Source organism: Primulina huaijiensis, chromosome 1, assembly GCF_012295235.1.
Source record: "Primulina huaijiensis isolate GDHJ02 chromosome 1, ASM1229523v2, whole genome shotgun sequence".
Taxonomy (NCBI): Eukaryota; Viridiplantae; Streptophyta; class Magnoliopsida; order Lamiales; family Gesneriaceae; genus Primulina; species Primulina huaijiensis.
In genome coordinates, this window is record NC_133306.1 from 3,235,911 (window position 1) to 3,263,249 (window position 27,339).

Sequence of the window (27,339 nt, forward strand, 5' to 3'; positions counted from 1 at the left end):
CTGTACATATAATCTCTTATCTGTAACTGTCAGAACGAAAAATCTGTTCCGTCGAACTTGTTGATTCCTGGTCCCGATCCATCATCTCCGGCCATCACTTCTCTAGCCTTAGCAAAAAATCTAAAAAATCTTTTCTGAAGTGGAAGATCAGACAAAGCTGCAACCACAGAGCATACTCAGAATTCTTATGAATTTTCACAACAAGGCTCTGATACCGGTTATTGAGTAATTACACCCCCGAAGCGATGCGACCACGATGATAATATAGTACCCAAATTGCGGAATAAAATAACCAACAAGAACACAAAGATTTACGTGGTTCACCCAATATAGACTACGTCCACGGAGCACTGCAACTTTTATAACTGGAAGAAATATTACAACAAGTGTATACACCAATACACTAAATATTTCTCACACTCCCAACTCGAGTATACCGAGAAAATAATTTCTCTAACTCACACAAGAGAATTCCCGCAATCAAGAAAAAAATACACTATTTTTTTCTATGCACTCTCTATTTATCAAAGCTAAAAAGCTTTTGATTTTGAGATACAATAACTGAAGGAATTGAGCTCTATTTATAACTAAATTCCTTCATTCAATTTTGTAAATAAAGCGATGTGAGATAAAATATTTTGAATATTTTATTTTGTGTGGGTCCTTCCACTTGCCTAACAGTCTGAAGGTGAAGAAAGAATGTCGAAGGAGAAGGAAACCTCTTGAATTAAGTTTGACGTGTGCATTAGTTATGCAGGACGATTGTGTCGTCGTTTTTCCCGTAGCAAACGTTGCAGTGGGGACATTGCAACACCCGCCTTCTTCATCGGCGGATGCTACAATATATTTTGCAATGGTGGTGGTTGTGCTGGCTGTGGAGGTGGGTACGATGGCGGTTGTGCTGGCCGTGGCGGTGGCGGTAGCTGAGGAAGTTAATTAAACTTTGTCCATGTAATTGAGAGTTGTGAAACTTGTCATCGACCTTGTGGTGTGAATTGGTTATGTTGTCTTAAAAATTAACTAGTGTTCTCCTCCATTATATTCTTGAAATCTAATGTCAGTTTCATGTCACAGTAATATTATTCTATTTTTTAATACAACATATTCAATCGACTATCTAAATTCAAAATATAATATTATTAATTTAACATGTTGTATTAAAATATAAAAGGGATATTATTCCAAATGTAACATAGATCCATCCTAAAATTTAAACAATTAATACTGGTCATTTTTTTTATTTANTGTTTTGAAACCATATAACTATAAGAAAGTCAAAGAAAATTAAGATGTCCTCGAGACTCAATTGTATCCAATAGTAATAGTTTCACGTGACTAAAAAAGATATATATTTCTTTGCATATGATATATACTACGATATAGATTTTTATTATTATTTTTTTATAATGAGAGAACTTATAGCCGCTAATATAACTCTTTTAAGTTGTATGCATAATGCATTTGTTAATATATTTTAGGATTAAAATATTACAATATACCATCTTAGTTGAGATATTTTTTTATTTTCTTTTTGGTATACGTAAAGGTATTTGCGTGTTTCATTGAATGTATTGTTGTTAATGATATTATCTGTTGGCAGAATTTATCGAACTAATGATATTAGGGTTGTAAACGAATCGAGCCGGTTCGCAAATTTTTCGAGCCGGATCGATAAATATTTGATTTGTATTCGAATTTATCGAACTCGAGCCAAAATTATTTTGTACGATAATTCGCGAGCAATATATATAATATAATTATATATGAAATATATAGACATTTCGAGCTTTCGAACCCTTATTGTCGAACCTCGTTATCCAAACAATAGTTCGAATAGCTCGCGAATATGTTCAAATATTTCAAGATGAATTCAAAAAGAAAAATTAAAAACTTTCGAGCTTCGAATTCAGCTCGAACTCGAATATACTTAATTCGAGCCTTGATTTTTTTATTAATATTCGACGCAATTTAATTTATTTACGTCCAGACCCACCTCACAATACATATGCATTTACATCCACTAAGTGGATTCATAAATTACAAATTAAACCTCCCTACCTTTGAAGGTGGCTGTTCACTGGTGCTTTCTAATAATAAACAAAATATGAAGCATGTGTGAAGCATTTTATCTATTTAAATTGTATGCTCAAACTTAATTAACTAAAAAACCACTTTTTCATTCCACACTTAAACTTGGTAACTTCCTGCTTGAATATTTAAATAAATAGCTTGAAAAACTTTTAAGTCGAAATAACTAAGCGAATGTATCGTCAAATCATCAATTATACGAATATGTATGTAGAAGAGATTTATGTCACTTCAACGACACGACTGGATATGTATGTATTCGTACAAGGCCAACAATTTTTATATAAACTCGTTTCCATCCACAATCTTAGAGGGGAAGGAACAAAGTTTGCTCAAAAGAGAGCTCAACCAATAATTTTATAAACCTCATATCTTTTTTGACGAGGTCCACATTTCAGTGCATTTTATGATCTTTAATGGCAAAAAGGCCTCCAATAATGCAAATTTTCGACAACTTTAATTTTGTGAATAAAGATATTGACCCACTAATAAATTTACAGCCCGCCCTTAAACGTGTCCCGGTGTTCTTCCTTTTATTAACCAAAAGGTGATTTATTACTCGGAACAAAAGTGAGGAGCTTTAAATTTCTTCTTTACGACCCCAGCCCCTGCCTAAATATAAAAACTTTGATTTTTTTTTTTTTTGAGTAGTACTGAAATAAGTGACTTCTTAGAAAATTCTCGTACGTCAATCTGTTGATGTTGTTGCGCCACTTGATTTGGTTAGCTAGTTAAGCTGTAAAAAAGTGACGCCACATGTACTTATGAGCCTAACAACACGACCCAATAACACCCAAGTTGGTGCACTTTGTGCTGCCATTAGTATGACAGCTAGCTATAGTTTTTGACCTAATGCTACGCGTTTGATCTTAACACATATCGAAAGGTACAAACTTTATTATTAGATCGGAATAATATTATATGTTCCAAGAGAAAAATTCAGAAGAAAATATATTGTAAAGCTACGATTAACTAACATTGTGCTTCTCTCTTAATCTTTTGGTGTCCATGTGAGAGTCTGGCTATGGAGTTGTATGATTTGCTTTTAATATCAATTTAATGTTATATTATTACTTTGTAAGAATATATACATATGATTGAAACTTAACCATGCAATATAAAAATGGTTCTTTACAGCAAACAGTGAAAAAGTAGTCTTTATGAATAATATATGTTTTTAACGTCGAAATTTTGTGAAATCCTTGCTGAGGAAAAAATCATTTTTGTAAAATATTTTAAGTCAAATTGTTTGCAAAATAACACGACTAAGCTCATAAATATGTGTTTTTTTATATATATATTTCGTCAAGTTTTTATAAAGAAATTAAATCTATTCTAACCTAATAATAATTTAATACCAAAACAATAAAAATTATATTGATAACTTCATTCTTTCTACACAAACAGAAAATAAATAAATAAAAGAGGTCAATACCTTAACTTGGTCGACAATGCCTTGGACCGATGTTTTTCCTTTTTGGCTTTATGTCTTTTTTCTTTTTTCCCGTTTTACACCTAAATTTCTTTACCAAAATTTTTGTTAGACAATCTCATATATCAATTTTGTGAGCTAATTCGTGAAAAAATATTATTTTTATGTCAAATATAATATGATTTATCCGTCTCACGGATTTTTGTAAATATAAATATGATTAACTCGTTTAACAAGAGACTTAACCAACTTGATCATGCAGTGATTTTCAGTTTTCAACAAAAGCTAAAGCAAATTATTGAAAACAAAAAAGATGACTCGCATAACCAAAAGCACCCCAAAAAGCCAAAACCCACAAAATATTAAACAATATTCAATAAATCCCAAAAAACACAATGCATATACACACAAGATCCCATAATATATATTATATATATACCCTTTGCCCATGCAATTTCAGCACTGCTGTTCTCCACTCCCAAGATTTTCTTGGTATCCCACAAAATGGCAGAAATTGTTCTTGCAGAACCCACAGATGATCCGAACCAAAACTCTGCTGGCACTAGCCGTAGAAGAGTTTACGATACTGCTAATACTAAGCGGCCATTTATAAGATCGCTCACTCTAGGCCGTGAGCATGTGCCGGAGCCCTTTGATAGTGAGAAGCTGCCTGTTACTTTGGTTTCGGAGATTCAGAAATTTCTTCGTGTGGCCAATCAGATTGAAGTTGAAGAGCCTCGTGTTGCTTATTTATGTGAGTGTTCATTGTATATAGTTTGTGATAGTTTCAACTAAAATATGAGTTCGTGAAGTGACTGTTGAATTTCTTGAGTTTTTTCGAGTTAATAAAATGTGCTTTTGGTAGAAGGAAGTGCCAACTTTGATTAAATTGAGATGTTTTGAAATTTAAATTTTGTTTTTTTTTTTTTTGTATTTGCCTTTTTCCATTATAATTTAGAGGTGAAATTTGTTTGTGTGTCAGGGCTCTGAAAGTATTTCCTATAGGTTCAAAATAAGGTTTCTACATGATATGTAATACTCTGATAGCGGCATTACGTCTTGGTTGCATTCTGATGGGAATTTTCTGGTTTAACTTCGTTGAGTTACAATCTGTTGATTCTTGAATTATTTGAATGGGAATATGACTGAGCCGAAAACTTTTTGCTGTCTCATCCTTGGCTTATTTCATTATTTGCTAAATGTTTTTTGTTTATAGTGCACAAATTTAATTTGCATAGGGGTTTGCTGATTCTATTTCTTGCGTTTTAGAAATGCTTAGCCATGATGATATTGGGTTTTCAATCTCTCTTACAAGTTGGTTCAAACACAAATTGATCAAGTTTTTCACTCAGGTCGATTTCATGCCTTTGAAGTTGCACATAACTTAGACAGAAATTCAAGTGGTCGAGGTGTTCGACAGTTCAAAACTTCTCTTCTTCAGCGGCTTGAACAGGTAAACTGAGGCCTAAAGGGACAAGAATAAAAGAAATTTCGTCATTGCCCTCTTACCTAAAATGCACCTCTCGTCACAATTTTTACCATATAACTTTCTGTTTATCATATTTTTCTAAATTCAATATTCAGAGGCCTATGTTTGTTTGTAATCAATAAAACATGTTTAATACTAATCAAGAAGCCAGGTACTTGCTCTAAAACACATATTCGTAAAGCTTTGAGTTCCTTCCGCATTGCTCGAGGCTTTAGTATAATCATTCTTGATGATGATAATGCCATAAAGATGTCCTAATTATCTATTTCACTATCTAAATTACTTTCCCCAGGATGAAGAAGTTACAATCAGAAAAAGGAGAGAAAAGAGTGATTTACGTGAATTAAGACGTGTTTATAGACAGTATAAAGATTACATCATCAAACATGGTGGAGAATATACTTTGGAAAATAGGTGACGGTTCTGGTTCTTCTAGATATCTGGTTGTTAATCTATTAGGATAATTATTGAAATTGTTAATGTTTCTCTTACCAGAGAGAGGTTGATTAGAGCACGTGCCATTGCGTCGATTTTATTTGAAGTATTAAATACGGTCACTTCAGCTGCAGGTTCACAGGTTTCCTTCGAGTCTCATTTTCCCTTTTACTCTTAGGCCAATGTTTCTTAATTTCCTATTTATGATGGCTATGAAACTCATTTGATTGGTTTAGTATCCTTGATTACACAAAAAACATCAACACTGCATTTGACTCTTCTACAGGCCCATGCTGAGACTGAAAATGCAAGATCTGAATTCTACATGCCATATAACATTCTTCCTCTTGACCAAGGAGGCATTCCACATGCGATAATGCAACTTCCTGAGGTCTTGCGCTCTTCGATAACAATTCAGTGTTATTATGTTTAAAAGGCACTTCAATCGGCATCACACAATCATTATAGTAGATAAAATGACTTCTGATGACTTGTAGAGGTGTACAGATTAAAGCTGCAGTGGCTGCTGTCCGCAATGTTCGAAGTTTGCCTTTCCTCGATGATTTCCGACGGCAAGCACCTTACCTTGATTTGTTTGATTGGCTTCAGTTTTGCTTCGGATTTCAGGTGCCTCTCTGTTTCTTTGTTTCTCTCAGTATTTTTAATATATGTCCAAACTTGCTTGACTTATTTGTTCTATCCATATCTTAAACTGGTTTGCTTGTCAACTTTTATTAGAAGGGAAATGTTGCCAACCAAAGAGAACATTTAATCCTCCTGCTTGCCAATACGCATGTTCGGCATTCTCATAAACAATCATCAAAGGTGTGCCTAATGCTATTCACTAAACAATCGATTCTGAAGATATTTTTGTTTCCTTTTTTCTGATATCTTTAAGAAATATTTTTGGATAATAGTTAGTGGATGGAGCTCTGGATGCGCTGATGAATAAATTTTTTAAAAATTACACAGAGTGGTGCAAGTTTCTGAACAGAAAAAGCAACATTTGGTGAGTAATATGTTATTTTGTTTGAACTGAAATGAAGTTTTTGAGTTGTGGAATTTTTTAAGAACCATGCTTGGTAGATGTTATCTAGGCACTACAGAAGATTCCTCACTGTTCTCATTCTTGATTTTGTTCTGCTAACTTTCTCTAGAGCGTACAAAAACTTGTGTTTCAAATTTTACCTTTAGTGACATGACCACATATTTCATTCTCTTATCCAGGTTGCCATATTTAAAACAGGACTCACAACAACACAAACTTTTATATATTGCACTTTACCTGTTAATATGGGGAGAAGCAGCAAACTTAAGATTTATGCCAGAATGCTTGTGCTACATATTCCACCATGTAAGTTGATTTCTTTTTGCCATCACCTGATGCTTCACAGTTTTTAAAGCTCGTTGTACAGATTTCAGATTTGGCCATAAATGTTTGAGGTATGATTTCACTTGAAGCACGATCATTAAATTGAGTTTGAACCGTTCAATGGTTGTCCAAGGTCGTGAAATCCACAGACATATACGCTCGAACATGTACACGCATTCAGTACTCTAACTGGTTTCTGGGGATGTTAGAGCCTTATTTCTTGATAAATCTGGCCAACCTCCTCAGATGAAGCCAGGGATACTGGATTGATACTGACCTTTTTATGCTACTGAAGTGGCCCTTTTTTGCCATCTCTTCCTATTGGACTAGTAGCTTGGAGAAGGATTAGACGAAATACTTTTGTTTGGGTCATCAGAAAAAATAGCAAAGAAAAGAAGTTGATAATCGCCGGGATTCACCAAGTGTTGCATGCTACACTAAATTACTTGCAGTTTTATTCTTGATTAGACCTCACCTAAGCTATACTAATGTGGTCAGAAGAACTTTTGATATAGTGCAGTCTCGAAAGACACATAACTTATGTTTTAGCTTCTTTAAGTGGTTGAAGGTCTTTAAAATTTTGTCATTTGTTGCACTTAATTTTTGCATTACAACCTCTGTAGATTTTGTATGCGGTCGATACTCGGAATATTTTGTACTCGCTTCTCCCTGGTGGAGTGCATTTTTTATATTGTAAGAATCCTTCAGCTCTGTACCTTTCACCTGACAGATGATCTAGTGATAACTAATGAAGGAATATGGAAATAGCCTTTTGAGCAGAATTAGCCTTGTTCCTTTCCTCAATCGTCCCTGTTCGAGTGCGCTACTCTTGGATCCAAACAGAGATCACCTTCCCTGCTCTTGCATTTATTTTGTATGGGCCAAATTTTATAAGTTATCTCTATGTCTTGATTTGTAGTCATGAAACTTTATTGGATGTGAAAATAGAAGTATTTGTTGTGGTCTATGCCTGGTAAAAAGTAGTAGGGTTTGATGAAATAAGTGGATCAAGGTTTAAAAAAACAATCAAAACACTGTGATGACACATGTATGTATTTGTATTCATTAGTTCTCTTGCTTCAAAGTGTTATGTCATCCTCGTAGATTCCTACGTCCCTCGCATTTTTCGGAAAATTATTATAGAATCATAGAAATAGTTCATGATAATGAGCTATTTTTCTATTTTGATTACTAAGAATTAGTATATATGTACGAGTATGAACAGATGTGCAAGTATTGTCAATACTAGTTTCTTTCAGATGGCAAGTGAATTGCATGGAATGCTGAGTGGCGCACTTAGTATGATAACTGGAGAAAGAGTCACGCCAGCATATGGAGGAGGATCAGAGAATTTTCTTAACTGTATAATTTCTCCCATATATGAGGTTATACTTAAGGTACTGTGAAGCTTAGATATCATTTCAGTTGGTGAAATTTTTGGCCCATGTTTATAATTTTATGTCATCTTTATTGCAGGAAGCTATGAAAAACAGAAATGGAACAACTGATCATTCAACATGGAGGAACTATGATGACCTAAATGAGTTTTTCTGGTAAGAAATGGACTTCCGATGCAGCCTTAGGAAAACACTTTGGCTGGGGTTGTCACTTTATCTTAAGTAGAAGTTGCTTTACCGTGCTTTCTTGTTAAATCCAGGTCTCCAGATTGCTTTGGGATAGGTTGGCCCATGCGCCTGGACCATGATTTCTTTTGTGCAGACCCTTTAAAAAATGATAAGACCAAGAAATCCCGAGCACCAAATGAGATCCGTGAGGAAGCCAGAAGAGAAAACAATGAAGATGATGAAATGGGAGTAAGCTGTCTTCTCAAATCACATTTCCATATCATTACATCACATGTAATATTAGAGAATTCAGGTTTGGGAAGTAGTTCTCATAATTTCACTCGTCTTCCCTCTTCTGGTTGTGCATCTGAGTGGCTTATCATTCGACCAGGGCCAAACAATATGTAGACAAAGACGTAAAATTTTCATTAATTTTTTTCTACGAACATGTTATGCTAGGGCAATTCTCCAACCACTGCAGATGAGACCCGGCGGCCAATATGGCTAGGGAAGACAAATTTTGCAGAAATACGTTCTTTTTGGCAGATTTTCAGAAGCTTTGATAGAATGTGGAGCTTTCTTATTTTATCCCTCCAGGTATATTTTTGTGGCTCCACTAATTATGCTTTTTTTCTTGGTATAATATGCAGAACCAAATTTTTACTTTTTTATTTTGTTTAGGCAATGATAATTATGGCTTGTCATGATTTGGAATCTCCTATACAAGTATTTGATGCATCAATACTGGAGGATGTTATGAGCATATTCATTACATCAGCAGTTCTTAAGCTCATTCAAGGTGCGCATCAATGTTTTATATGTGTCAGGGAGACTCATTCAATTGAAGTGATACTTGAACCTCTCATCTCTTTTCTTAAAATCTAATTCAAGTCAAAACTATAGAATTCCAGGTATTAACATTAGCATATATTAACTTATGCGAAAGCAATTTGAAAAGATAACTGATTTTGCAGCTATTTTTGACATCGTTTTCACATGGAAAGCTAGAAGAACTATGGACACTGCTCATCGTAGAAAAGATGTGCTGAAGATGGTAATGGCAATGATGTGGACCATCATTCTTCCAATATTTTATGCGAAATCTAGAGGAAAATATACATGTTACTCTACACGGAATGGAAGCTGGCTGGGAGAGTGGTGCTATTCTTCGTACATGATAGCAGTTGCATTTTACTTGACCAGTAATGCAGTCAATATGGTTCTTTTCCTTGTGCCTGTGGTTGGAAGATATATCGAGACATCCAATACTCAAATGTGTACTATGCTGTCTTGGTGGACACGGGTGAGAATCTAGGGAAAATCGTTTCTTAGTTTCCAGGGAAATCGAAACTTTAGTTGCGATGTTTAATAATCACTATTTTAAGTGATCCATTCCCAAATAAAAATGCTTCATCTTCCGATCCTGCTTTTGAGAACTAGATATATTAAATGTACATGCCTACAAAAGAGAGAATTTTAATAATTTATTTTTTTTATACCATGTATTATATTGGATAGAACTCACCATCGAGAAACAGAAATGTCTAAAGATTTCCTTTGTCAAATTTTTTTGTTTCTTAATAATTTTATTGGTAGTATTTTGATCATTGTTTCCACTTTTTCTTTCAGTTTGCTAATATAAATAGTATCGTGTGATTCTTACTTTAGTACATGTGTCGTCCCTCACTTTTTGCAAATACTCCAAATTTGTAGCCTAGGTTATATATTGGAAGAGGAATGCAGGAGAGCCAAGTATCCCTCCTGAAGTATTTCCAAAATCTCTGCACTATTCGTTTGGTTCAATTTTTGTTTATTTGGTTTGCCTATGATGTCTTTTCTGACAGGGATAAATTTTTGTGTTGCTTCAGGTACACATTGTTTTGGATGCTTTTATTGCTAAGCAAATTTTCATTCAGCTATACATTTGAGGTGAGTAGTTTACACATTCTTATCCGGTATCCACATGAATCTCCATACCAAGAATAACATAGTAGTTTAATTTGTGCCTATCTTGAACCAAAGATCACTATTATGCTTCGTGTCAATTGCAGAGTTGTGAAATCAAACTTACAAGACAAATTTCTGCGAGAAAATATTTGAATGGAAGAACTAAGTACCTCTTTTGTTAGATATTTTAAAATGGCACTGACAGTCAAATTGACAACGTCCTTGATACGAATGAAAATATATTTTACGAACTCAACTCTTTTGATGGGAAGTTGAAACTACTGCTTACAGAATTCTTGTTATGGGATGTTGGCTATATTTTAATGACGATGTTAAAAAAACTCATGAAGGCACCTGTAAATTTGTGTATTTGGAATATGCAGATCAAACCACTAATATCGCCAACAAGACAGATCATGAGAATTGGGATTAAAAACTATGACTGGCACGAGCTTTTCCCTAAAGGTAGCCACTGAGCTCATCTGGACAATAAACTTGAAAATTTGCAATTTCATTTTATGGATCATCTGATATTGGTTTATCATTCAGTCAAGAGCAATGCCTGCGCAATTGCAGCTATTTGGTCTCCCATTATCCTTGTGAGTGCCTAAAGTCATACCAGAATGTTGGAGCATGTTAAGATGCAATATATTCCCCTGGTTAAAGTAAATTTACAACATGCAATGCAATTTTCAAGGCATTTTTCCTTCATTTTTATGTAGGTATACTTCATGGATGCGCAAATATGGTATTCTATCTATTGTTCTGTCTTTGGTGGAGTTTATGGAATTCTGCACCATCTTGGTGAAGTAAGCCATCTTCCATTTTTATTTACTCCTATGTTCCTTTCATGAAGTAGAGATAATCTCTTTCTCAATAATTTTGTTTCCAACTAGATTCGTACTCAGGGGATGTTGCGAAGTAAATTTGACACTTTGGCTTCTGCATTCAATGCCTGCCTTATTCCACCGCAGTCAAAAGATAATAAAGAATGGATCACAGATTGGCTCTGCCACCCTGGATTTCTGAAGGTCTTTTTCTAGAAATTGTACTACAAAAAGAACTTTTTGATTTTTGTAAATTATTGCTGCTTTCTTAACCAAGCTAATTTCAGGATTTAGAGAACAAGAAAGGTGGAGTTATAAAGTTTGTTCTTGTATGGAACCAAATTATAAGTAGCTTTCGTGACGAGGATCTAATAAGCAACAGGTTGATTGTGCCTTTCAATGTCTTATTATCATTTTTTGTAATCAATATTTCTTGAGATTGGTTTTAGTAATATTTAATATTCGACAATCCGAACAGGGAAATGGATTTGATGATAATACCCATGTCTTCCGAGTTATATTCAGGCCGGGTCTATTGGCCTGTTTTCCTATTAGCTAATAAGGTATATCATTTGGGTTCAAACTCCTTTGTGTAAGATGAAAATGATGCTTAGAATATTAATGTGTCTCTTCCTTCTGATTGCAGTTATCCACAGCACTTAGCATTGCCAGAGATTTTGTGGGAAAATACGACACTCTCTTGAAAAGGATTAGAAAGGATAACTACATGTACTTGGTTGTGATTGAATGTTATGAATCACTTAAGTACATATTGGATATCCTTGTGGTGGGTGACCTAGAGAGAAGGTAGACAATTTTTTTATTAGTTGGATATAGTAATTTAGAAGAAACTGGACCTATCAAGAACAGAGCAATAAATTTCATCTTTGTTTGTTGTAATTCACAACCCATAGGTTACAGTCTCATCTTTATTCCTCTACTGATGTTTTATTTCAATTTATTCTCTTTTCAGAATAATATCGGGTATAATTGATGAATTTGAGGAAAGTATTGCAAAGTCATCTCTCCTTGAGGACCTACACATAAGTAAAGTGCAAGATTTATATGCTAAATGTATTGACTTGGTTGAGCTTCTGGTAATTTTTCATAAGCAAGTTCCAATATATTTGTTGAAGTAAAGTTTGTCTTAGGTCATGAACCTCTATATTTAGGTGTTGCTAACATGATACTTTTACTAAGGTTGATGGTAATGAAGATCATCATTACAAAGTTGTGAAGGTGCTTCAAGATATCTTTGAGCTTGTAACTGATGATTTGTTGGTAAATGGTTCCAGGTTGGTGTAGGTCAATGTTAAGCATAAGGTTCAGAGATTTTTTCAGTATCTTTACCATCTCTGCTTTATTTGATTTAAGTACTACATTCAATATTTATGCATTAGAACGCTGGATCTGCTCCACGCTTATCAACAACTAGAAGGAGACGAAACCGAATTCTTTAGCCACTTTGAGCCAGAATTATTTGCATCGAGTCACTCCATTCATTTCCCATTGCCAGATTCTGATCCTTTGATAGAAAAGGTACCTTTATTTGGTCCCTATTTTGTGTTATGAAGAGTTGGTTTCATATTGATATTGTGTTACGCAATACATCTCTAGAGCAAGTGTACAACAAGTACACACCAAATGAAATAACGATCTGTAGAGCCAAGTGTACAAATACTCACCAAATGAAATATCAAATGTATCTGCCCAATTTTTTTATGACAGATTAAGCGTTTTCATTTGTTGCTTACTGTCAAAGACAAAGCTATGTATATACCTTCAAACTTGGAAGCTCGTAGACGGATTTCATTTTTTGCTACTTCTCTCTTCATGGATATGCCTAAAGCTCCAAAAGTGCGCAGTATGTTGTCATTCAGGTGTGTTCTCCTTTTTTATCCTTCTTCTGTATTTTCCTTGGTTCCTATCCTTTCTGCTATATTTTGATTAAGTAAAGAAATATAATTTAATCATCTCAAACTCGTAAGACTCTTTTTCAAATCAAACTTTCACAGCTTCTCTGCCAATTTGATGTAAAAAGTCCATCATCCCATATAACATTGACTATCTATCAATGTACAAAATGTGTTGTCATCACCTTGTTGATCCACTTTAATTACAGTGTTCTAACACCCCACTTCATGGAAGAAGTTAAGTTCTCGAAGAAGGAGCTTCATTCAGCCAAGGAAGGGGTTTCGATTAACTTTTATATGCAAAGGATATATCCAGGTTATCATTGAAGGGCAATTTTTTCTTTTTTTTTTGGGTATAATAGCCTCTTGACTGTCTCATCACGTTCTTTTCCATTTGCTCTCAGATGAATGGGAAAATTTTCTCGAACGCATAGGCAGTGAAAAACCAGACAGTTTAAATGACGAAATCAATGAAGAAGACTTAAGAGACTGGGCTTCTTTCCGAGGGCAAACACTGAGCAGGACCGGTAAGTCATGAGAGCATAACTGACATCTGTTTTTGTGAAAAATATTTTAGTGTCCAAAATGTTTTGAGTCTTTTTTTAATATTTCAAACAGTTAGAGGAATGATGTATTACAGGAAAGCCCTCAAATTACAAGCTTTTCTGGACATGACTGAGGATGATGGTAAGTTTCACTAATTTATTCAGCAATGTAAAATTGCATCAGGATCTGAGGCTATTTTGAAATGTGAATTTGAGCAAGAAACATTTCATGTTGTATGACATGCTCACCAGATATTATCCAAAGTTACGATGCAATTGATAAGGAAAACGATACATTATCAGCACAACTTGATGCCTTAACAGACATGAAATTTACTCATGTTGTTTCATGTCAAATATACGGATCCCAAAAATCCTCTGGAGATCCTCAGGCCCAAGACATACTTGATTTAATGAAGAGGTAGTTCTGAAGACAAGATTTCTATTCAAAATTTATCAGTGTATGACAAATATATTTGGCTGATACACTTAAAAAAATATATTATCCACCTTTGTTCATAGGTATCCTGCTCTGCGTGTCGCGTATGTTGAAGAGAAAGAAGAGATTTTGAGTGGGGGAACTCGGAAAGTTTACTCTTCTATATTAGTCAAAGCTGTCAATGGATTTGATCAGGTAGTAACTAAATGAGATGTATTGCTCTGTTCATAAAAATAATATTGATGAGAGAAACATGTCATAAATGAGACTAAACTTTTTGAAATGAATCTTAATGATGGATGACAAGATGTTTCGGTCTCAAAGTTGTATAGGAATTCGGGTCTTATATGATTATGTTAATATGACCCCGGTTCTTACTATATAATGCATAGACTTCTGGCCTGCTTTTTGTAATTAAAGTCTCATGTTAATAAAATATTGTTTTCTGTCGAAAAAAATTTAATCTCTGATAATAAATAATATTGATATGGCACGAAATATTGGGCCGAGAAAGTTGAGGAAGGAAGGTTAGTTTAAAAGATTTAACAAGAGAAGGATCATGGCCCAAGTCAAGGAGGTCAATGCTAGCCACAGTTCACGTGGAAGGGGAGGAAAGGAGAAGAATAAAATGTGAGGAGGGGGGAAGTTAATATGCATTCAATTATTCTTCCTAGAGTTTCGATACTAGCATTGCTAGGGATAAGGTTTATTTATCCCTTGTAGAGAAATTTTGTTCTCTGGGAGGATATTTTCATTCATTATATTTCGAAGTAACAGTTTCGTTTCAGCATTTTTATTGTTGGCTGTTTCTTTCAATTGCTACCTTCATCTGTTAAAGTGCGAAAGACATTTTGTGGTTGCAACAAATATCATGAAATCTAATTGTTTCGGTATTTGCATGAATTTCAATTACACAAAGTTGCAGATAAAAATTTGATTTTATACACTTCCAATCGATTTACATGAAGGCAATGAACACAATTCTTTTATCTTATAACTTGAAATTTTACTAGTCAGAGTTACTAACTTGATTTTCTTGCAGGAAATTTATCGCATAAAACTTCCTGGATCACCAAATATAGGAGAAGGAAAACCCGAGAATCAAAATCATTCAATAATTTTCACACGCGGTGAAGCTCTGCAAGCAATTGATATGAACCAGGTATTGTATTTTTTGTTTTTATACTCTTCTCCCCTCCAAGTTTTTCATGGCTTCATGTTGTGATATCTTACAATGTTCTGGCAGGATAATTATCTGGAGGAATCTCTCAAGATGAGAAATTTACTGCAAGAATTTCAACGAGTTCAGGGAAGGAGGCCTACTATTCTTGGCATGAGAGAGCACATATTCACCGGAAGGTCAGCTCTTAAGATTCTTGACATAAAAGTGGCCTCATTATGTCCAGAAACTAGGCAACAGATTGATATCTTCTGATGATTCTTGGACTATGTGTTTTTATCAGTCATTGAAACTAGACTTTGGCTTCCTCAGAAAATTGCAGCATTTGATGAAATTACACTAATTGCTACATCTTAAGAACTTTGAGATGCTTTTGTTAGGATAGTAGATTGCTTAGTTCCATATTCAAAATTAATTTCTAGTACATAATTGTCACAGTTGTGAAAGAAGTGAACGAGAAACTATTTTTTCGGTGATTTGAATGATAATTTCAGGTTTTGCCTAATTCTCCTGTACAGAAAAGAAGCTTTCCCAAATACCATCTAGTATTTTATCTTAAGCCATAAGAAAATTGTTCAATGACAATATTAATTTTGTTAACTATTAGCTCTTCAGCCTTGTTGAGACTTCATATGAAGTGATATATTAGTTGTTTCACAAGGAAAAGGTGCTAAATATGTCATGAATACATGCAAGAACATTGAGAAGAAGGTGAATAAAAAAGGGATGACATTTTCTATCTGTATTATCATGAGAATCCTCCATGAAATCTAACATAATATTGTACTGCAGTGTTTCTTCTTTGGCATGGTTTATGTCTTACCAAGAGACCAGCTTTGTCACAATTGGTCAAAGAATTCTAGCAAATCCTCTCAGGTAATGAACTAGTTTTTGTTGTCTAATGGAATCAAATCGAAGTTAGGATAAACTATTCTTATTATTATGCTCACTTTCTTTGGTGTTAGATTTTTTGTGCTTTTGACTTGAATTTAATTTGCATTTGAATCCTAAACAACTCGATGATTGTGTTTGTCACGGTCATGAAATAATGCAGGGTTCGATTCCATTATGGACATCCTGATTTATTTGACAGAATATTTCACCTGACAAGAGGTGGCATTAGCAAGGCATCGAAAACAATTAACTTGAGTGAGGATGTCTATGCAGGTACTTGTTTGCAATTTGCCCTGTTGTTTTTCTACAATAATTATATGGTATTTGTGAATGCAACTTAGAGTTTATACATTTCAGGATTCAATACTACACTGCGAAAGGGATATGTTACATATCATGAGTATATTCAAGTTGGGAAAGGCCGCGATGTTGGACTGAACCAAATATCAAAATTTGAAGCCAAAGTGGCAAACGGGAACAGTGAGCAAACTCTTAGTCGTGATATTTACCGCCTTGGACGTAGATTTGACTTCTTTCGGATGCTTTCTTGTTATTTCACCACTGTTGGCTTTTATTTTAACAGCCTTGTAAGTTTTATCTGAATTCTGAAATCTTCTGTGCTTCTTTCCCTTGAACGTTATAAATACTTATTAACTAATAGTCACTCAAATTACATTTGATGTAAATTTAGGCAGAATAATTTTATCTTGAAATTTGTCGATTACTTTCTCACTACATTTTTCCAATTTTGCAGATATCCATGATTGCAGTATACGTGTTTCTCTATGGACAGCTTTACCTGGTACTAAGTGGTCTTCAAAGATCCCTCCTGCTAGAGGCTAAAGTGAAAAACATCAAATCGTTGGAAACAGCTTTGGCCTCCCAATCATTTATACAACTCGGGCTCTTAACAGGTTTGCCAATGGTTATTGAGATAGGACTTGAGAGAGGATTCCTCAACGCCATTAAAGATTTTGTTCTCATGCAACTGCAGTTAGCTTCTGTTTTCTTTACCTTTTCTTATGGGACAAAATCTCATTACTATGGCCGAACAATACTTCATGGGGGAGCCAAGTATAGACCCACCGGACGCAAAGTGGTGGTTTTCCACTCCAGCTTTACTGAAAACTATAGATTATATTCGCGGAGTCACTTTGTTAAAGGGTTTGAGCTTTTGCTGCTTCTTATTGTTTATGATTTGTTTAGACGGTCATACGAGAGCAGCAAGGCATACGTGTTGATAACATACGCAATCTGGTTCATGTCAATGACTTGGCTTTTTGCACCATTTTTGTTTAATCCTTCTGGATTTGACTGGGGAAAGATAGTAGATGACTGGACAGATTGGAACAAATGGATCAAACAGCAGGGTGGAATAGGAATCCAGCAAGATAAAAGCTGGCACTCCTGGTGGAATGAAGAGCAAGCTCACCTTCTTCACTCTGGGATCACTTCGCTGATTATAGAATTACTTCTCTCGTTGAGATTTTTTATTTATCAATATGGTTTGGTATATCACCTCGATATATCTGGAAAGAGCAAGAACTTTCTTGTGTATGTGCTATCGTGGGTGGTTATAGTCGTGATATTTCTGCTACTCAAGGTAAATTAAAGATTCTGTGGTTCCCTTGAATTGTTTGTTACTCAAAGAAACGTCTAAGTTGCATATTTATGTTATTATTAAGCAGGTCGTAAACTTGGGGAGGCAATATCTCAGTGCCAATTTTCACATGGCATTCCGGCTGTTCAAAGTCATCCTTTTCTTGGGTGTTGTGGCAACAATAGTAACTCTTTCGTTCATATGTGATTTATCTCTCAAAGATTTGATCATTTGTTGTCTTGCTTTTCTGCCAACTGGTTGGGGCTTGATATTGGTTAGTCTGAAACAACCTTCGTGTTTATGTCAAATTCTGCTCTTCGCGTAGCATTTTCAGTCTTAATTTCTTGGCTTATTGATCAGGTTTCACAAACTCTGAGGCCTAAGATGGAGTGTATTGGCTTGTGGGAGTTCACTCGTGTGTTTGCCCGAGCTTACGACTATGGCATGGGCGTCCTTCTTTTCTTTCCTGTGGCCGTCTTAGCATGGCTCCCGATCATATCTGCTTTTCAAACTCGATTCCTTTTCAATGAGGCATTCAGCAGGAGGCTACAGATTCAGCCAATTCTTGCTGGAAAGAAGAAAAAACGTAGGTGATTTCCACTCTGTATGTAGCAAATTTATACATTTTACTCTTGTATTGTACAGCCGAAAGATAAACTAATACTATGTTAGCTGTTAGACTACCAACATATATATTGTATATTTTTTTTGGCTTGAGACACTGAAATCTGTGTCCAAACATTTACGGCCCCTTTTAAGGTCTATGCAATAAACGATCATGGTTGCCAAAAGCTACCTATTTCTGTAAAGATTAATTTACATATTCTTAATTATTCCCAAACTGAAATAGATATATGAAAGTCTAGTTTGCCAAAAAAAAAAAAAGATGAATATGGTTTTAATGATCAATTAAAATATTAATCCCGTTTATATATATAAAAAACATTACAGTAAAATCTTAAATTTATTGTTATTGTGCAATGTAAGTTGACACATAATATATGACTAAAAAAATAAATAGTGCTTTTTTTTAAAAAAATAAATTAATAATGTCGATAGTAGATACGATTTTTTTTTAAACTTAGGGTCCTTCTATCTGTTAAGTTAGATATCGATAATAAAGTAATTAACGAAGTAATTAATTTTTTCATAGATACGAAATTGTTAGTGTTACCTAAAATATTCGCATTATTTTTAAATTATCTCATATTTTAAAGGAATAAAAATTTATAATTATTTAAAAATGATTTAAAATAATCCATATCACTTATTATTATTTTTTCTAATATATAAGTGATATGTATTATTTTAAACCATTTCATATATATATATATATATATACATATATTTTTTAAAAAATTTAGTTCAAATTGTGAACACTAAAATATGAATTAAATATATAAATTCATATTATATCCATATTTTAGGTGAAAAAGAATATGTATTGTGTCATTAGCTCGTATTTACATAAAACCCATAAGTTAAATCATCAACTAATTATCAATTCTTGTCAAAATAAAAATAGCAATTTTCAGATATAGTTATGAATTACCAACTTTCATCCTATAATTATATTAAAATTTTATAGATAAAAAAGTGCATTAGAGAAATAACATTTTCTTGATACATATTCTTAGAAAAATATTAAAATAATAGATTTATGAATAAAAAATATATTTTTGATTAAAAATATTAAAAAATACATTAAAAAAATATATTTATCTATTATATATTATAATAGTGTAAAAAAAAATAACAAAGTTTTGCATTGTAAATTTTCTACTACCCCTTAAATTGTGTATTTTTAGCTTAATTGCATTGAAATTTTCTACACAATTTTTGAGAAATCTAATAACAATTATACATTAAAATGAATATATGTTTAATAATAAAAATGTTTTTTTTTTTTTTACCTATATCTATATATCTATAAAAGTGTGAATCGTGGGTTCTGTTTTACAATTTTCAAAAGACAAAATGACATTCTTATCAGTACAAATTCAAAAACTCAATAAGGATAGAATTTGTTGTAAGAGCAAAAATTAAATAGAAAATTTTATATTTATTCCACATAATGTATAATTAATTAGTAGTCTAATTATTCAACCTAGTGTATAATTAATAGTCTAATAAATACTAATGAATTATCACTACAATATACATTGATTGTAGTAATTTAAATCATTTCAAGAATAAAATATAACTCTTATATTAATTTTCTCAAATAATTCATCATTATACTACCTTTAAATGTTTTACCCTTTAAATTTTCCTATACATTTTATTTTGTGATTATAATGCAATTTTGTAATTATTTTTTAGTGCAATTTATTATTAAGTAATAAATTATAATATCACAATAAGATATATGAAAAATTATAATTATATATACAATAATAGAATAACATGATAAATATATAATAATATAATAATACGAAGTTTAACACTAACATATTTTATTTTATTTTAAACCCAGAATAGAAAGTAAAACGTTTAATAAATTATTTAGGAGAATATATTGAATGTTAATATATTAATAATATCAAAAAATATAAATTTCTTATAAGAATTCAGAGAATTAGCTATAATAAGAAACTTAAAAATTTTGGAAGAGTCTTTTTTAAAAAAAATTATATATCAGACAATTTTATAAATTCAATAAATAAAATTCGATAGTATTTGAAACATCTACTAAAAATGATTAAGATTTAAGCATTAAGAATCTAAAAGTAAACCCGATCATATTTTCAAGAACAGTGAAACCAAAATTAAAATTAAAAATTTTTTTTGGGTTCAATTCCAAAATCAGCTCTCATAATATTTAAATTTAAAGCATAACTGTTAAACAATTAATTTTAGTGTATCACATATTGTATGACTATTTTATTTGATATTTAAAAATAGACCATAGTAACAATTTTTCAAAAAATTATATTTTAGCTAGACAAATTTATAAATTCAATATACAAAATTTGGTAGTATATGATCTTTTGATTTATAGTTTTAAATTTCTTTATATATTTTTTTAATTATTTATGAAAAATATGAATTATATACTTTTTAAAAAAGTATTCATTAACTAAAGTATATGAAAATTACTTGATTGTAAAATAAATTATGTATTCACATATATTTTTTCTTTCAAGCGAGATAATAACTATCAATATGAAAATTTACAGAAAATTTTATATTGTAATACATATATAATTTTGATTTTAATTTTAAAAAATAATAAAAATTCAAAAAATGAAAATAAAAAAATTATAATTAATGTATATCTTGTATAACTAAAAATTTACATGCATCTGCTTGTCAAAATCAATTATCAATCAAAACTTTAAATATTTAATGTATGAAAAATAGATATTAATAAGCAATTAAAACACATAAGTTATTTTCTATTTTTAAAAAAATATATAACATAATCCTTATAATAAATATAAATTATAATAATCATTGATTAGCATTTATCAAAATATCAGAACTTTTACATATGATATTTTTAATATCTTTATTTAATTATTTTGAAATCAAAATAACCAATTCAACAAATATAAAAAATAGTATTTTTTATGAAAGTTTATTTCTTTGATTATATTTCAAATTTTTATGGTTAAAATCATACATGTTTAAATTTTATATTTAATAATTATTGTATTTGATTTTATTTTATATTTACCATATAATCTTATTTAAATGTGTATTTCATTATATATGTTTATTTATTTATTATTTTAAAATTGTATTTAACAAGAAATTAATAGTCATCAATATAGTTTACAAAAGATTAATTCTGATATAAAATTAATTATTTACGAAATAGAATGTTTAGAACAAAAGGTAAAAAATTATGTAAGATATTAAATATTATTTAAATTGAATATTATGTGTTATATTTTATTATCAATATTATTATTTCATTAGTTTTGATATTGTTTTGATGAATTAGTCACGAATATTTTAAATTGATAATTATTTGTCCTTGTTGTGTTTCACTTATGTAAATTATGATTTGTATATTGATAAAATCCATAATTTGGTTGATTTTTAGATTATTATGTCTTATATATAGTTTTTGAATATATTTATATATTTAGAATTTGTTTCAGTTCATTTCATGTTATATATTATGTTAATTATAATTTCTTATATAGCATAAAATTAAAACTTGAATTTTAATTAGAGAAACAGTTTTGAAAATAAGTTATGTAAATTATTAATTAATTTATTCGTTTAAGATGACAAGAGATCAAACCCAAATAAATAATAAAACGATTCAAATTATTGTTTAAAAAAATTGAAATTTTAATTTTATAATTGATTTTTTCGTGTATAGTACGTTCTTCATGCTAGTAATATAAAACTAAACCTTTTCAAGAAAACTAGCACCACGACAATGCCAAAGCCTCGCTGATAATCAAGCTACCACACGGTATATATGATTCATGATGCGCTTCAGTGACCATTTAACGCCTACATTTCGTCATGGATTCAGTGTTCTTCGTCGTGGATTCTGTGGAACACTGAGCCAATCTTTCAGAAGCCCTTGTTAACGCGTAGATCTATCGATGTGATTTTATTAGTTTCCAGACATTGGTTGGATGCATCAGCCCCCTGGACTTAACAAGCTTCCGTGTTGAATTATGACCATCACCCAGAGCTTGCTTACCACAGGGATGAATCTGAATTCAATTACTTGGTTTTCTTGTGTTGTCCATAGTCTCACATACATCAGTCGACTTTCGGGGATATGTTGGATGATCTTGACAAGGAGCCTTTCTTAGGGAAATTAAACTCTTCATTCAAAAGTTTTAGATCATACGAATATTCTGCACGCTGCTTTAATGAAACAATTTAACGTTTATAAAGATAGAACTACGAAACTACATTAAAAAACTATGCTAAATAATAAAAACTGTGAAGGTAGGGACGTATTTTACGAGGATAAATTTGGTTGGATTTTGTCCATGTAATGCCACATCTATAACCTTATATGAATAAACCTATAACGAGGAAAAGCTTACGAACCAGCTCGATAGCCTTTCTGAGACACATAACCTCATGTTCAACAATTTAAGTCCAGTTAAGCCTTATTTGAGCAAGCTTACCGGTCTAACAAGTTGACTCTGGCTCGGTGCAAGATCTTGCACGCTATATTATAGATGCAAAACACGCACACACATAAATAAGAGTGATTTGCTTATTCCATTTAAGATTTTCATAGGGAATTTGTAGATATGTTTTAAAAAATTTCAAGTCCTGTTTCAAAGATTCAAATGAAACAGGTGGGATCATCCACAGAAAAGCAGGATTGCATATACATGGGCTAGCGTCGAAGGATAAATTGTACCTTTTTGTTGCACTCAGAAACAGTCACTGCGAGACACAATCTTCCACAGTTAATGTTCTTTAACGGCACCCACATCTCATGCCTCCGGCCATCCCGGATTTCATCGATGCTCACACAACAATCTCTGCACCGTTTACCTCATTAATTCATTATAAATTGAGAAAATAACAAGTTAGTTTGTCCATATTTCTTAGAAAATACAGTTTTTAAAAACTAGCCTTTGATAAAATATGTCAAATATGTATTTAGTTCTCTAAAATAAATACGTATATCAGTAACAAGCATAAGCTTCCTGACAAGATTTTGCTAAAACTACATTTTCTGGATATAGTCAGATCGAAACGCAATGAAAAGAACTAGCTCCAAGTTCTAGAAGACCTCTAAAAAACAAGCTACTGATAAATAGTGAAAACAAGGTGAACATAATAAAGTATCGATGACAAAAAAGCAGTGAACTTACCCCATTATGTCATTGTAGAAGAAATCCTTGTCTACAACTTGTATAATGAGGATGTTAGGTGATTCCCATGTGCAAATAGGGATCTTAAATTCCTCGTGCCATTTTGGAGCCAAAGTTTTCTTCTGAGTCTTGGTCCGAAATCTGTAGGGTCCTAATCGTCCCTTCACGAATGGGTCGGCTAAACCTGAAATCAACTCTAGTTACCATCAAGAAAATCTTGTGAAAATAATTGTTAACGAAATGGTTGAATGAACCATTCAAGTTTGATGGTTTCATATCAGCAGCTTCAAGAATTTCCACAGTAGCATGGGCGATGGGCTCCTTTGCATCAACGAAGAACCAGTTCTCTGACATGGGGGCAATAAGAAAAGGTGATAAAAGAACCATTGGACAATAAAACCATCGCCAAATTTCATGGTCTCATTACTCACACAGCTGAAAATAGAAGAATGCCCAATAAACTCACTCTATCTGCACAGCTCAGCCTTAGGAACAACTGAGACTAACAGCATAACTCTACCTTTTTTTGCTCCAAGATAGAAAATAACACAACGCTTTTACAAATGAAACTCAACTTCGTGGGACAAAGATTAGAAATCATGAAGTAAGAGTCAAGATACCTGGTAGGGGTGAACAAAACTTTTTGACGTCAACCACCACCATGTTAGGCTATAAAAGTAACAGTACATTATAAGTTGGTACATGAAACATTCCAGCACCTTAAAGATATCCTTAACGACATAAGAAAAGAAGTATCCATGCACCTAATTGGCAATAACATGAATGAAGGTTGAAGAATCATAAAGTAAATCATCTCACCTCCACTAGAGTTTGCTCAAAGACAAGGGCCATAAGATTATCCTAAACCAATTAAAATTTATGTACAATAAGTCAGATGAATCTTCATAACAGGAAGAATTCAAAACTGATTTCTCTCTCTCTCTCTTTTACATTTTCTATATGGCTTGGCATGAAAATGATTTTATGCACTTACTATCCATCCAGCTATCCCTGGAAATTTTGATACATCGAGGCCATGTGTGAATATAGGCTTGACAGTTATCTGAGAATATGGTGGCCCAGCAAAGCATAGACGCAAACGACCAATAAATGGCCAACAAGGCAGGAACTTAAGCCCAACTAACACCTGCCAGAAAAGAAAGTTTACAACTATTCATATCATGTGAATTCAATGAGCAACATTTTATTTCCAAAGGTTTGAAATTGTGGGGTATGTTTGAAATAACACACAGTCCAATTAGATTACCAAAGCCAGTGCTGCAAGTTCTTAAAGCTTGCCAAAATTACTAGATTTGCCTAACAGAGTAACATTTTACTCACCTTTCCTTCAATATGCATGTCTAACAAATGTGATTTTGCCCACATCCCAAATCCCAGTACTTTCCTCAGTTTCACACCGAGTATCGCACTCATATCATCTGCACTAAGAAAATTTATTCCCAATTCTAAAACCTGCATTTGGTTGGCAATAATATTCCTTTACTGGAGTAGCAGCAAAAGCAGAGTAAAGTTTAATACATGTTGATTGGTCGTTGATTCTAGTTCACTTACTAAGTCATCAGTACCATCGGATTGCTGAAGAACCCTCATTTTTGTGAATACTGGCGGGGAACTTCCCAAATAAAGATGCTGAATCTCAGCAGCGTTCTGCACATAAAAAAATACGGTATTACCTATCAAAAAGCGAAAAATAGGCAGCAACATTGTAGTAGCCCCATCCGTCCATCCCGTTGGCATTTGCCAATTCACAAACAAATATCATAAAAAATGTCATCGAGGTATATCAATTTGTCAACTCATACCACAGTCCAAGGTTTATATTTGTGCAAGAACCAAGGAACCATAGGAAGTAGGATTTTCTGAGAAACTATCTCTTCCAAGCAAACAGGCCAAATCTTCTCTATAGCATGGTTCAACCATCTCACCGTTTCAGAATCTGAAAACACCTACAAAAAATGTGATCAATGCAGATAAGAAACATATTATTTACCCTAATTAAAAAAATTCAATCCAACTACAATAATAAGGGAATATGGGAAACGAATCAACCCAGTGAAGCACCTTCATAAATAATGAGTATTTCACATGTTAAAGATTGAAAAAATATGCGTACTTTCAACTCGATTGGCACCTTTTTTCTCATTCATGGAACTGACATGGCCTCCCTAGCTCAAAATAATATAAACAAAATATAATTGTATCCCCCGTTTTTAATTGGCTATCATACATCGAATCCTTTATCACCCTGATATCAAAATCTTGGTCCATCTGCCTCTTACTATTTTCATTTTTCTTCTTCCTATAAATAGAAACACTCAACTAAACAAAGACAAAATGGACACTGATTTCATAATCTTCTCTTCAACTAAACTACACAACACAATCAACTAAGTAAACACACACTGAATCATAATTTACCCTTTCTTGATCAGATTCTATTTTTGCCTCGAACTTCAGTTTCTTTCTCAATCTAATCACATATTCCTCATGAACCTGCAAAAGCATCCTGACCCATAAATCTTTTTTCTTTTAAGGATGAAAAGGAACTTTGATCCAGAATATAATAAGATCAGACACATACAAAAATCAAGAAGCTTACGAAATAGAGATAGACGAAGGATAGAAAATAAGCAACAGTGTGGCAGCAGTTGAATGAATTGAGAAGCCACAGTAAAAGCAGTATAATACACGCGTGGTGGAGTAAAGTTGCGTCTTTTACACTGACCATCTTCAAAGTTCAAAATATATACATACATCCATTCGCATGCATAAGAATCTTGTTGAGGCAGATCCCGTGAACGGCATTGAGGCCCAAAATGAACTGATAAAGTTTAATGGAATAAATGGAGGAGAACAACAAAGCCAAGATTTCCCCCTAATTCGCACAGATTCAGGCTGAAGTTGACTTCCAAATGGGCATTTTTCTGCAATTTGTACATCCAAGATCCAACAAGTCTTCATTTTGTTTTCCTTTTCCTAGTACGCTAAGACTGGTTCTTTGAATATTACGTTTCCCGGTCAAATCCCCGTTATTACGTTTCGTACAGCAATCTGTTCTAGAAAGATATTTTGACAGAATATATATATATATATATATATATATATATATAATTGTGTGTACTCCAGCTATGCTTTTAGACTTTTATTAGTACCTTCAATTCAAAAAATACATATTTTATTTAATTTTATCATATAAATATTAACGTAGAGATTTCATTTATGTATGTTCAAGATAGTGTATTTTCTTGATCATAACATATCTTTATTAACTCTGAATATTTTCCAACATTATTATGATATTCTGGTCAATTTTCGAAAACGATGTACCATTATATTGTATCTTGATCAAATGCAAAAACATTTTATTAAATCTTACTGAGTTATTATTTACAATATATAATACAATTTACCCATGAGAAAAATAATAATAATTAAATTTCATAAAATAGTGAAATTACCTGATACATCATATAAAAGAAATGGCGGGTATCAAACCAAACCAGCCAACGGCCATGGCACTGTGCATTTGTATTTTATTCTTTGTTTTTTAATATACATTTTTAAGCAAATTTTATTTAGCTATAAAATGAAATTTATATATAAAGAGAAAATTAAATTTTAATTTAATGTATAAAGAAAATCAAGCCAAGCATTAAATGCATTAAAAAGTTTGGCCCCTATACTCGACTTAAAAAAATTTAATGCCACGATGCTTCCTTCTTCAATCTTTTGACATTTTCTTAAGTATGTATCCAACGACTCTTTTATTTTTAAATATGTGA

General features: G+C 32.5%; 2 protein-coding genes across 11 annotated transcripts; one reads left to right on the forward strand and one right to left on the reverse strand.

The window, feature by feature from the left end:
• Positions 1 to 3,960: 3,960 nt before the first annotated feature.
• Positions 3,961 to 18,541, forward strand: LOC140977335 (putative callose synthase 8). 4 transcript variants are annotated; one of them, XM_073442052.1, is made up of 41 exons: positions 3,961 to 4,274; positions 4,873 to 4,973; positions 5,302 to 5,423; positions 5,505 to 5,586; positions 5,731 to 5,835; positions 5,952 to 6,071; positions 6,183 to 6,269; positions 6,362 to 6,453; positions 6,672 to 6,798; positions 8,076 to 8,213; positions 8,293 to 8,369; positions 8,474 to 8,630; positions 8,841 to 8,978; positions 9,063 to 9,180; positions 9,356 to 9,684; positions 10,095 to 10,147; positions 10,250 to 10,310; positions 10,712 to 10,793; positions 10,878 to 10,927; positions 11,051 to 11,137; positions 11,225 to 11,359; positions 11,443 to 11,537; positions 11,634 to 11,718; positions 11,802 to 11,962; positions 12,129 to 12,252; positions 12,356 to 12,450; positions 12,556 to 12,694; positions 12,884 to 13,035; positions 13,278 to 13,384; positions 13,473 to 13,595; positions 13,687 to 13,755; positions 13,866 to 14,034; positions 14,136 to 14,247; positions 15,095 to 15,214; positions 15,299 to 15,411; positions 16,025 to 16,108; positions 16,287 to 16,399; positions 16,484 to 16,713; positions 16,881 to 17,729; positions 17,815 to 18,000; positions 18,087 to 18,541. In XM_073442052.1, exons 1-41 carry the CDS (start codon positions 4,025 to 4,027, stop codon positions 18,318 to 18,320), a joined length of 5,871 nt encoding a protein of 1,956 aa, XP_073298153.1. In that variant the 5' UTR covers positions 3,961 to 4,024; the 3' UTR covers positions 18,321 to 18,541. The 4 variants fall into 4 exon arrangements, with proteins under 4 accessions (XP_073298153.1, XP_073298161.1, XP_073298169.1 ...); XM_073442060.1 differs by lacking the exons at positions 3,961 to 4,274; positions 4,873 to 4,973 and having other exon boundaries at positions 5,301 to 5,423; positions 5,505 to 5,578; XM_073442068.1 differs by lacking the exons at positions 3,961 to 4,274; positions 4,873 to 4,973; positions 5,302 to 5,423; ... (1 more) ...; positions 5,731 to 5,835; positions 6,362 to 6,453.
• Positions 18,542 to 22,025: 3,484 nt separating this feature from the next.
• On the reverse strand, positions 22,026 to 26,594 carry LOC140977357 (C2 domain-containing protein At1g53590-like). Of its 7 annotated transcripts, XM_073442105.1 has the most exons (13): positions 26,139 to 26,594; positions 25,976 to 26,050; positions 25,360 to 25,503; positions 25,109 to 25,204; positions 24,878 to 25,009; positions 24,531 to 24,683; positions 24,356 to 24,397; positions 24,157 to 24,205; positions 23,791 to 23,883; positions 23,537 to 23,720; positions 23,077 to 23,200; positions 22,816 to 22,877; positions 22,026 to 22,501 (listed from the first exon to the last, which is right to left on the reverse strand). In XM_073442105.1, exons 1-12 carry the CDS (start codon positions 26,283 to 26,285, stop codon positions 22,839 to 22,841), a joined length of 1,278 nt encoding a protein of 425 aa, XP_073298206.1. In that variant the 5' UTR covers positions 26,286 to 26,594; the 3' UTR covers positions 22,026 to 22,501; positions 22,816 to 22,838. The 7 variants fall into 7 exon arrangements, with proteins under 7 accessions (XP_073298206.1, XP_073298199.1, XP_073298190.1 ...); XM_073442098.1 differs by lacking the exon at positions 22,816 to 22,877 and having other exon boundaries at positions 22,026 to 22,562; positions 26,157 to 26,594; XM_073442089.1 differs by lacking the exon at positions 22,816 to 22,877 and having other exon boundaries at positions 22,026 to 22,562.
• Positions 26,595 to 27,339: the final 745 nt, after the last annotated feature.

Bases quoted from the DNA above. Each gene is read 5' to 3' on its own strand.
- LOC140977357 (XM_073442089.1), bottom strand. From the start codon at position 26,285: ATGGTCAGTGTAAAAGACGCAACTTTACTCCACCACGCGTGTATTATA. The intron at 24,206-24,355 runs GTGAGATGATTT...TTACTTTTATAG, and splicing joins TTGAGCAAACTCTAGTGGAG to CCTAACATGGTGGTGGTTGA. The intron at 22,563-23,076 runs GTACAATTTATC...TCATTAAAGCAG, and splicing joins TTTCTGAGTGCAACAAAAAG to CGTGCAGAATATTCGTATGA.
- LOC140977335 (XM_073442052.1), top strand. From the start codon at position 4,025: ATGGCAGAAATTGTTCTTGCAGAACCCACAGATGATCCGAACCAAAAC. The intron at 5,587-5,730 runs GTTTCCTTCGAG...ACTCTTCTACAG, and splicing joins CTTCAGCTGCAGGTTCACAG to GCCCATGCTGAGACTGAAAA. The intron at 8,979-9,062 runs GTATATTTTTGT...TATTTTGTTTAG, and splicing joins TTCTTATTTTATCCCTCCAG to GCAATGATAATTATGGCTTG.